At 31.8% G+C, this 12,513-nt stretch overlaps 1 protein-coding gene across 10 annotated transcripts in view; it reads left to right on the top strand.

Annotated features, from left to right (window-relative positions):
• Positions 1-12,513, top strand: part of DGKB (diacylglycerol kinase beta) — a 731,665-nt gene that overhangs the window by 389,677 nt on the left and 329,475 nt on the right. For all 10 annotated transcript variants that reach the window (XM_078059329.1, XM_078059328.1, XM_078059325.1 and 7 more), the window contains one exon: positions 6,159-6,223. In XM_078059329.1, the coding sequence (XP_077915455.1) occupies positions 6,159-6,223 (65 nt within the window). The remainder of the gene's footprint in view (positions 1-6,158; positions 6,224-12,513) is intronic.

Raw genomic sequence — 12,513 nt, 5'->3', positions numbered from 1 at the left:
AGAGAGAGAGAGCACATGAGGGAGGCGGGTCAGAGGGAGAAGCAGACTCCCTGCTGAGCAGGGAGCCCGATGCGGGACTCGATCCAGGGACTCCAGGATCATGACCTGAGCCAAAGACAGTCACTTAACCAACTGAGCCACCCAGGCACCCCCTTTAATCACATTTGTAAAAAGTTTACCATATAAGGTGACATTTTCAGGTTCCAGGGATTAAGGACAGATATATTTAGGGGTCGCCATTCATCCCACTAGTATCTGCCTGTTGTCCCTCATAGATTTATTCTGTCCCCCATGCAAAATATTTACACCTCATTTCAGTATCTCCACATGTCTCAGTCCATTATATCAACTCAAGTCAAAAGGCCCATATCAATATCATCAGCTCCAAGTCCTAAACCTTACTGTGTAAATCGTTGAAATCTGTTATAGGTAAGACTCAGCATATGATTCATACTGGGCAAATTTCTTCTCTATTGTGGGCCTGTGAAACTAGAAAACAAGTTATCTGTTTTCAAAATAGCATAGTAGAATAGTTAGACACTTCTTTTCCAAAAGAAAGAAAGTGCAAGGCAGAAAAGAATCATTGGTCCCAAGCAATATTAATCTTTAACTTGATCACATCTGCAAAAACTTTACCAAGTTCCAGTGATTAGAATCAATTTGGGTGATTCTAGCCCAACCAAATATGAAAATGTAGTACAAAACTAGAATATTTAAAATAGTTTGCTGTAGTTCAGAAGTAACATATAGAGAGATAGAGATGGAAATTTATTATAGAATTAACTGTATTCAAACAAAGAGGGAAAAGTAGATTATTAAACAAATTCTATTAGTATATATATAATATGTATAAATCTGAAATGATTCTAAAAATATGGTGTAAATTATGAAGTTTTAAGGTAAAAGTATCCTGCTTAATTATGAAGAAGGCTGTTTCTAAAAATGACTCAAAACTCAAAAAAGGGTTGATATGTCTGAAATATAAAAATTCAAAACTCTACAAGGTAAACAAAAAAAAGTAAAAAAAAAAAGGGAGGAAATATTTACAATTGCATGGCTTTCTCAATGCTAGCAAAAAATATAAAAGACCTGAAGGCAATTACCTGTATTCACCTGTGAATTCCACAGCTTTTTCCTGTATGGTCTAGAAGGGTTCTAAAATCCATAATCCTGTTTTCTCATTCATAAAATGCAGATAACAGTAGATAGCTCATAAAATTTTTCTGAAGATTAGGGGCACCTGGGTGGCTCAGTTGGTTAAGCGACTGCCTTTGGCTCAGGTAATGATCCTGGAGTCCCTGGATCGAGTCCTGCATCGGGCTCCCTGCTCGGCAGGAAGTCTGCTTCTCCCTCTGATCCTAACCCCTCTCATGTGCTCTCTCTCATTCTCTCTCTCTCAAATAAATAAATAAAATCTTAAAAAAAAAAATTTGTGAAGATTAAATGAAATACTACATGTAAAGCTCTTAAAATAGAGCCTTAAGAGTAGTAAATATTTAATTATTACTAATTACTGTCATGGTTATTAATATAAATAATTATTTTAATGTGCATAGACAAAATGGATAAAGGACTTGACTAGGTACTCCACAGAAAATAAATATGGACAAAAGCATATGAAAAGATAATCAACTTCTGTAAACAATAAGGAAAATTTATTTAAACAATTATGATATATTGAATTTTTAATTTTTTTATTTAAAGTTTAGTTTAAGCAAAGAAAAAGATCATTATCAGTTTGACAGCTTAAATAAAGTTCTTCAAGGGAGATTCTAAGCATATAGTCTCTGAATATCTTTTTCGCAGAAATTTAATAGAAAAAGAAGAATTCTTTAAAACCCTTAGACTATATGTAGGATGATTGTGTGAGGTGGGATTCCAGAGAGTGCTCATTGCTGAGAACATATAAGAGCTTCACCGATGAATGGCTGCGGTAGAGTAAGTCTCTACCAGAACTTTCGTATCTTATATTTTCATCAGAATTGACTCCTCTAGTGAAGCAGATGGTGCCGGCTCAAATGGTTAAGGCTAAGCAAGGATACCACTGCATATTTATCAGAATGATAAAATTTAAAAAAATTGCCAAGGGTTGTTGTGGATGTGGAATGTTGGTAAAGATGTGGAGTAACTGGAACTCTCGAAAATTACTGGTAGAAATGCAAAGTGGTACAATTACTCTGAGAAATAATGTAGTTTTTTTATAAAGTTATATTTAAACTTTATCATACAGCTGGGCAGTCTCAATCCTAGGTATTTACTCAAAAGATGTAATCACATATGTCTATGAAAGGAATTGTGTTCAGAAGTTCATAGCAGTTTTATTCATAAAAAGACAAATGCCAACAATTAGTAAGTAAACATATTGTGGTATATCTATTCAACTGAATACTGACAAAGCACTGATACTGGAACAAATGGCCGAATCCTAAAAGTATTACAATAAGTGAAGAAAGCCTGACATTAAAATAGTACTTTTAAATTCCATTTACAGGAATTTTTAGAAAGGAAATCTATGGTGAGAGAAAGCAGATCAGTGTCTTTTGAGGGTGGTGGTGGGGATATGTGTAAGTATAAAAGTATATAAATGCAGAGGGCAGGGGCGCCTGGGTGGCTCAGTTGGTTAAGCGTCTGCCTTCGGCTCAGGTCATGATCCCAGGGTCCTGGGATCGAGCCCCGCATCAGGCTCCCTGCTCGGTGGGAAGCCTGCTTCTCCCTCTCCCACTCCCCCTGCTTGTGTTCCCTCTCTCGCTGTCTCTCTCTGTCAAATAAATAAATAAAATCTTTAAAAAAATAAATAAATAAATGCAGAGGGCATTAGGGAACTTTTTGGGGTGGTGCAAATTTTCTATATCATGTTTGTGAAAGTAGTTATTGTATACCTTTGTTCAAACTCATTGAATGGTACACTTAAAATTGATGAATTTTATGGTATGTAAATAATACCTCAAAAAATCCACTGGAAACATTTAGTAGAGTTTGTTATAGGTACAGTATCTCATCACTTTTAGAGTATTTTCTCAATTTAAAATGTCATGATCCAAAAAAAAGTTATGATCCACAGAAATAGTCAAAAATTTTAAATTAATAACTTGAAATGCAAATTTGGAGATTTAGAGTGACTTTATTTTTAAAAAAATAAAATAATAAGCCCTTACAGGAAAAGAAGAATCACTCATCAGAAAAATAACAGTGACAGCTAAGAAGCTGATTCTCTGTTATATGAATATTTTGTATATTGTGTGTGTGTGTGTATATATATATAAATTAGTACTTTCTGCTGCTTAGAAAATTAAGATGATATTTAAATTTGTTTTGCTTTAATAAAGATGGGTATATTTTATTTTTATTTCTTAAATCTGATTTTGTTTTAAATTAATTTAAAATAAAAGTATTTTATATTTCAGGAAATAATAAAACCAATTTGAGAGTCATTAAATACATATTTCAAAATTATGCAGTGTAACCATGTTTTAGCATTCCCTTTTACTTTCAATAAAATTCTGATGTGGCTATAAAATATATGAACACCTCCCTATACAAAATAATCTCAAAAAATCTCACCAAAATACTGTAATGGAGTATCATTTACCTTTATTAAAGATAAGGAAGCTGTGACTTACAGTAAATAATTGCCTCAAAGTTACAAGTCTTGGAAGTGAAAGTCTGTCTAAATTTAAAGTTTGTCCATTCTCGGGTATGGAAGTTATGTTGGTTAATTTTTGTCCCTTAAGAGTGTGGTACATAGAGAAAGGGCAAAATTTATGTAAAAACCTGACACTATTTTATCTTTTTCTTATTTGGTCTCCTATTAGGGAGTCCTAAGTGTCTCTGAAATATGGCTGCTGGATAAGTTTACAGTGTTTGGCAGTTCTCTTTTAAGCCTCTTGGGGTTATGCCAAAGGGACAGGGTCCCATGGGAATTTGGTCTGAATTCTCATCCAAATGAACACCTGCTGTCATTGTGTCTTATCAATCCTGTAGTTAGCAATGCCAACTCTCTCTTTGTGGTGAAACCCATTCAACACATGGAAAAGGCATGCCAGTGTTCCTCACTAGTTTTTATTTATCCCCTCTTTTACCACATAATCCATTGCCCAAGTATCTTGGAGATAGAACTAACATTCAGTTTATCCTTGGCTATTTGGTGTTCTATATTTCTGGGAGTGTACTCAATTATAGTCCAGTCTAATTAAATGATCTTCTTCAGATACTCTCTTTTCTTCTCCTTTCCCTTTTCCCTCCTTTCTTCTTTCCCCCTCTCTGTCCTTTTTATGTTGCTTTGAAAAGGAAGAGATCATTGCAAAAATAGATGCTTGTGAAGCAAATTAATCTACACAGTCTATTTTTAAAAGTCTCAGTTCTCTATGTTAGCAGGAACAAATAATTCAAGCGGAAGTAAGTTTAATGATAGTCTCCCTATGGATAACCAATATTGACCATCCATTCTTAGGTCTTGAATCATATTCCTTTGCTTTTTGTTCAACTGGTCTGCTGGATGTATGCATTTAATTATAAGGTATTACAAATTGATTTTGAACCAGATTAGGGATAAAGTCAAAATAAATGGTTTTAAAAAATTAATGATCAAGGCACATAATATATCATAAATAGCCCAGCTCACATTTTTATCTGTAATTCCATACCACAATAAGACAACATTCTAAGATAGAATATATTTATGACTTATTAGTGAGAATTAAAAAAAAAAAAGGAAGAAACTCTGTGACTGGATTTGAGAGCTATTGAACCAATAAAAGTGAACCATCTTGATATTCCTACTTCTTAGCAAACCAGGAAGTTGATCATGTATATATAACAAAGATAGAATATCAAACCATACAGGGTTTTTTTGGTAACTTTTTAATAAGTGTTTCTATGTACACCTGTCTGTATCTTTGTGTCCTTTTCTCTTGTGGATTAATTCAATTACTTAATGATTTTTAGAGGATAAAATGTACGGGAAAAATTGCAGTGCTATTACAGCTTTATCTTGTAGGGAAAGCAACTCAGTCTGCCATCTGCAGTGGGCATTGGTCCCTCTCTTGTTGTGCCTCATGCTTTGTTATGCATGAGTAAGCACATTAGCCTTTTCATTTCATTCATTAGACTTTTAATCCTTGATTAGTGTTTTCTAGATTCTCTCAAATACACAACTTCTTTATTTCCTTTGTGTTTGGTTTTTTTTTGTTTTTTTTTTTTTATCTGCACTATGAAACAAAATTAACAGTTAATCGCAACAATAGCCCTGTTTCTACTGAGATGACTGGTAAATATATTAGTTTCTCATTGTGGCGTGATTAATCATGTGTAGATGAAGAATGGGAAAATATATTCTTGCTTGGAATATAACAAGGGCAACTGTTTAAAGTCAGCAAGGACAGTCTATGTTTGAAAAGCTTGAATCACAATATTCCACCAGTCTCCCATGCTCAGTGTGATTCTGTCTCATAGAAACTCTGAGTGGATTTCTTAAAAGAAAGAAATCCATTAGGGTTCATAACTGGTGCATTTGGAGTCTCAGAGCCTAGTTACACTTGTCATCAATTTTCCAGAAATAATTTTTTTTCTCTTTGTTGCTTTTTTTCTCCATTAAGCAAGATAAGATATGTCAGAAAGTTGCTTGTGAACAGTTAATAATTACACATTCAAGACACTCTTAGCAAACTTTGAAGTCCTGTATTATACTTAACTTTTTTATATATGCACCCTCACACTATCTTTTTACTCATAATTAATCTCACAGGACTAGAAAGTACTCCACCTGATTACTCCTCTGCTTAGGCCATTCTTCCAGCTACGTGTAACAATATTTTCAACTACTTTTAACATTTATGTTCATAGACACTCTCTTAAACATACTTTGATCATGAGGCCAAAATCAGGTAGTAAAGGAGATACATAAATTAAATAGAAATCAGTTCCTAGAAGTCAATATGACAAGTAACCAGTGGTGAAATGATGACGTAAATCACACTTACACTGAATTTGTGTAGATTACTCATTTTTGCCTAATTTCAGAATATCTTCTGGGCAGTGATAGTGTTAAGAAAGAGTTACTTTAAAAATATTATTAGTTAATTTTTGTCTTTTAATCTTTATTTCCACAAGATAGTAGGATCATAAACTGCCTCATTTTACTTTTCTGTTTCTCTCCTTAGGATGCCTCCATTGCACACAGATTCCACATCATGAGAGAAAAACACCCAGAAAAATTCAACAGTAGGTAAGGTAACAAATGATAAAATTATAATTGTGGTTGCTGTTGATGAATTATGTCATGAAAAGGATCACTATAAGGTATAAAACATTTTACATATAATGGCTGAATAACATTAGGGGTGTGTGTAAATATTGGGACAAAAGTGTAAATGAATTTAATTTTTCCTCTGGTTTTAACGAAACTACACTGCGGAATGCAATTGTGATCTCTAGTCCATTCTCATGTTGAAAAGAAGAATTTCAAGTATATAAGGTGAAAATAATAAGATACATGGGAAGTCTTTGCATGGCTAGGGGTATGAGGGGTGATCATCCTAAATCCCAAAGAAAAACATGGGACTGTGATTTGATAATGCTGAGTAACTGTGTGTTACAAAGGCATCAGGCAAGCCCTGGCGTCTCTGTACTGTCTGCCCAGTATTGGCCTCAACCAAATGGGAAATAAACCAGAGAATTATCAATGCTAACATAAACTAATTTTAAAGATTTATTCTTTAAGGAGAAGAGCCTTGACAATTAGAATTAGTTTTGCTACTATAGTAATACACATTTTTCCCTTCCAAATGTAGATGTTGACTTTTTTGGATATTCAAGGACATAGGGGAAGGTTTGGTTTTGTATCTTTCCCATTTCTAGACAGAAACAGGGCTATTTCCCCTCGACCCCCTAGAAATATTGAGACAGAAGAAGTGAATCATCTTTGCTTCAATTATACCCATTTCTACTATGTTCATTTCACAAAGTTACAAAATCATAATCTGTCTTTCTATGCAGATATTTGAGTGATTTATATATTAATGCTCAAAGCCCAAGTCTCTATAGTCCCTGTGTTTGGCTAGTTTAACAACCCTAGAAATCATAAATCATGATATTATGTTTTGCCTTTTCTCTCATAGTTCAGCCAGGTACAATTTTGGTTTAAAGAAAATGGAAGAAATGTACATATGAGTATGTACATGTGCACATCATATCTTTAGAGGAATTCACCAAAATCTCTTAACTCTGGTTCCTCCTGGAAAAGGGAACTAAATAGTTGAGGTGGAGACTAAATTTTTACTGTATACTTTTTTTGTGTGAATTTTGTGCCATGTGTATTATAAAATTTAGTAGTGATCTCATTAAAATTTTGTACCTGTAAGTTTTCTTTGCATGTAGAATAGACATTTTCATTTTACAAGATTTAATTTTGTTTCATGAGATATATGAAAATAAATTGATCTAACAATGAAATCATATTCACCTTATAGTAGATTTCAACACATATTAATATACCTTGAATGTCCTGAAAATGAACATATTTGTTAATGTACATAAAACCATATTACAAAATCTAGCCTATGCTTACTCAAATGCTATCCCATGCAGCATTCATATGTTGATATTCATATGTTAAAATAGATTTCAAACAAAAAAATAATTGTTGTTTGAGAATGAGGCATGCAGTGTCCCCCATCCAGGAGTTTCACAATTTAAAAGCCCATTAAGACTTTAAGAAATACCTGGGGAAATAAACTTTGTTAATGTCTAAGGCATTTTTGTTCCAAACTTAGCAGAGAGAGAGAGAGAAAGGGAGAAACAGAAGAGATGAGGGCAGAGGGAAGAAAGGAGAATTAAAAGTATAGAGAAAGTGTATCAATATATTTATGTGATAATCAAATTGACATACTATATATAAGAATGCCAATATTTATGATCCTCTCTCAAGTGTCCGAGGTTAATGCAATCTGTTCTCCAGAATAATTTTAATTCTTCTTAATAAGACTTCTGTTGTTCACATATATATACTTAATTTTTTATTATTGATTGCAGTACTAATTGATGACATTCCTTACTGCCCAATGTGTGGTTAAATAGTGTGTACAGCAAAGTGTGTGTACATCCTATGTATTTAAAAGGTGTAAAACTACATCCTATTGAAGCTTATTTGTAAATTTGAGGGATGAATAAATCTTGCATAGTTTAAAAGGAATATTTCATTTGGAACAGTGATAATATAGGAAACACCTTTTAGATTCACAGCTCACATGTTTCGACTGTGAGTTCAAAGAATGCCAGGTATATAGTAGATGCTCAGTGTATTATCTGTTTTTCAGTTAACAGCTCTAAAATTGCATATATTACCAGGTCAGTTAGGCATATACATTTCAATCTGTACTTTTGCAGATTGTCTTCACTGAGAATTACAAGCATTTAGATAATTCCCTAAACTATAATGCAACATATTCAGAATATGAAAATTTTCTAATAAATTTTTGTGAGGAAGACATGCCACATATTATGCACAAGCTATTTCATACTTAAAAGGGCAGATTTTCCGATTTCAACTTTGAGACACGTTCAGCCATAGCACTCTTTCATATTTTGAGGAATTTGCAAATGGATTTTTTTAAATACTCCTAATGTGTTTCAGATCAGATCTCTTGTCACAATAAATCATATGCCATTAATATTATCCTCTAGCATGCTCACCTTGAAATTCATTTATATTTTAAAGAACCTGATGTTTCTAACATTATCTTAAGGAAATTAATTACCAAAATATATAGTTCTCTCTATGCTTCTTCTGACAGAAATTGAAAGAACTGGGAAAGATAATGATTTTTCCGGTGCTTAAGAAAGTGCTAGTTGAGAGGTTTATATCTTATTCTTTTCCAAATTTTTATGTAAATCTAAGTTAACTGTTAAAAGGAAGTATGCTGTTTAACTTTCTAAACTTTAAGATATTCTTGAGTCAAACCAAAATCTTTTTCATTATTTTAGATTCAAATAATCCTTAAAGTATTTATGCTACTATTATTTAAAACCATTTATTACATGGTATCAGTATTTAAAACATTAACTTGACTATTACTATTAACAATCACATAAAAAAAAAACCAACTATTAACAATCACATTTGGGCCCTTATAATTAACATACATTGCTGGTTCTCCTGGTCTATTGATAGTAGAGCATTGTATTCCTTCTCAGCTTTTTGGCTAAGATCAAGTGTAGAGTAGAGCATTGTAAGCTCTTACTTTAAAAAAATGATATTAATCATTGTATATTGGCACAATAAAATATGCATCCATTAAAATGATCATTATGAAGGCTTATAATAATTTTGAAAAAAAATACAAAACCGTTTAATTCATCCATGAGTGAAATCTTGCAACATTAACAAGGACTTCCAAGTAATATGCAAAATGGAACTAGTTATAGAAAGTATTGGTGATCTTACAAAGATTTATTAATATTGTAGTTATAGCTTGTCTTCAAAGAACTAATTCAAGTTTTTAATAAACAATACTTGATACCATTTGCTAGCAAACACTGATGGCCCACAGTACTCCACAAAGATACTAATTCACTAAGTCCACAAGTAAGTACTTATTTAAAAGTATCTGGTCTCAAACCCCCTGAATGAAACAAAGACCGTTTTCTTAGTCTCCTTTTCAGAGGAATATACTCCATTCCTGTTCTACTTTCTGCTTTTTATGAAGAAATCTACAACTGGAAAAGTGAAATTGGTGTGTGAATTTAAATAAAGCAGTTTAACTCATAATCTGTGTAGTGGTACCAGATACGTCCGAGGGCCTTACCCTGCACGTGTGTGAAGGAAGAAACCAAACTGACAAATTGGTATACCAGACATATGCTTCATCACTACATTAATAAGCCCTGATATAAAAAAGAAGCTAGGCTCTCCAAATCACCCAAGAAATTAAGAGCAGACATGAATTTAGAAAATTTGCCTTTGCCTTTAAAAATCACACTCATTCTGTGGAGTGATTCTCTCTCTTTTTTTTCCCCCCTGACAATAGGCTTGGTGAGATCATAGAATGAGACTCTTTCTGGGACTTTAGTTATCTATACATGGCATGGAACATAATGAGCACTTTGTAGATATTTGCTAAATTTATTTACTAAATTATTTATTATTATTTATTTATTATTGAGTGGTATATTTGTCTTTTAAATACCTAACTACTTTTATAGTTTACCCTTTTTATAGTGCCAAATGTGTAATAGAAAAAATAAAGTTGAAATATGTCTAGAATGAGTCTTCATTCTAAATAACTATTTTTTCAGGTACTAATAATGCCTTTTAGTTTTTCACTACAGTGTTCATGTACTTCATTTCCAAAGACCCCAGCAATATTAATAAACAAGTAAAAATACTGCTGTATAAATCTCTGAGCACTGTGAATGTCTTGCTAATGAATAATACAAGCTTTGTAGATTTGTTTAGCACTTGTTATCATCAACTTTATAGGTCAACAATATGTAATTATCAACCAATTATTAATATTTTCCTGGTGATGCTGAACTGAGTATAAAAAAGACTGAGTATAAAAAAATCACTCTCTCTCTCTCTAGTAATTTTGTAAGTTGCATATCATGTGATATTAAGCTAAAGACAAATTTTGCATAAATGATAAGAAACGATATTTTATGGAAGCAAATATTTTTATTGGTCAAAATAACTCATAAAATATTCTTATTGATCTTGAAATGCCAATTTTATACCTGTATTTATTTTAAAGTCTGTGTATGTGTATCTGTTCTTAACTTGGAAATTATATTTTCCATATATTCTATACTACATTATATGTGACATACTATAATTTACAAGTTAATAGAGAAATAAAACCTCTGAATCTTTTTTTTTTTAAACTTTCCACCTTGGTGTTCTAGAGGCATAGCAGACCGACAAGAATAATGAAATAAAATTGTTGATTATTATGTAGACTGAAAAGTTCCAGCTGAGGTTCTAGAATAAAACGTGGGGTTAAGAATAAAATAATGTTTCAGTAGTGATAGAAAAATATTGTATCATAGCCAGATATTTTTATTTATTATTTAAAGACCAATGAGAAGTTGTTTCTCTGAATTCAGTAAAATACATTTTTTGAAGCTTTAAGAGCAATGCTCAAATTCTGTCTTATATCATGATGACATATTCATATATCGGATTTTCTTCATATACTATAAGTATTTTTAATGTGTGTTTAGTACAAGCCAATTTAAATTATCTTTCAATGAATTTCACGATATAGTGTCTTACATACGTATCTTACATATGTTTTTAAGTTACTCACAATATAGCAAATAAAACAAGATACTCCTTTTTTTTCTCTCTGAATGTTTTAAGTACACATATTTATAGAATTTCATTTTTTGGAATTCATCTTTTCTTATACTTTGAAATTATAGAAATTAAAAAAATTTACATAATAACTTTTATTGGTATTTTTTAAATCTGTAGAATAATTGATTTTTAAATTAAAGACATATTCACACTCCATTTAAAACAATGTAAGTGAAGACAGAATGGAGTCTGCATTGTCTTTAAGGCATTTGACCTCACTTTTGCAACCATCAGTCAAGACAGCTTTGTTATTGTATAGTGAAACATTTTATCTATCTAAGAATGTACATAATTCCACTTTATGTAAGGGGTACCATCTTTTATAAATTAGGGAAATAGTACTACTGATATTAAAAGTTAAACATTTTCATTTTTAGTATGTTGAATAAAATCTATATTCATTAGAAAAGTTAGTGTTGTACAGGGACTTTTTGGACAGGATTATATTCTCGTGAGAATTCTGTATCCTAAATCATTTTTTTATGTTTTCATTTTCCGTGTACCTAGCCAATTTTGGTCTTTTTAAAAAACAGAAACATACTCATTTTTCATTCTCACTTAGAATGACTACTCAATTATATCTTTTAAATGACATTTCTTGAAATTTTTTGTGTCAGCACTATTACTAAATCAGTGTTCCCACATGACTAAACTATGATCTGTGTATAAGCCATTTAGTGCATAGTTAAATAGGTGGATTGGTAATATGTAGACTTATATATGTGTATACATATATGTTTGTGATGCATAGATTTATATATATGTGTACATATATATTTTCTGAGAGTTTCACTTTTTCATATTATGTAAATTTTTCATGACTATATTCTTATTATACATAAATTTATAATATAAGGCTTTTAAAATAATTTACTAGTAGTTGTGCCATTCTATTCATATATTTTCATTTGTATGTTGAAACACAGTTAAATATTTCATCTGAGCAGGTAGAAATATGAATGGTTAAAGGAGTCAGAGTTGTGTGCATAGTGATGCAGGGGATTCAATTCACCTGAATCTTCCTGCATTATTTCCTGGTTTCGTTAAATCAGAATACTCATTTTTCTGTCCAGGCTGTTCAAAATCATGTGTATAAGATAGTTCTTTGGAATGGAGTGAGAACTCGAGGATAAATAAGGAAAAGATCCAATAACTTTTCTTCC

Source organism: Halichoerus grypus, chromosome 12, assembly GCF_964656455.1.
Source record: "Halichoerus grypus chromosome 12, mHalGry1.hap1.1, whole genome shotgun sequence".
In the NCBI taxonomy this organism is placed as follows: Eukaryota; Metazoa; Chordata; class Mammalia; order Carnivora; family Phocidae; genus Halichoerus; species Halichoerus grypus.
This window is presented reverse-complemented; position numbering and strand designations above follow the sequence as displayed.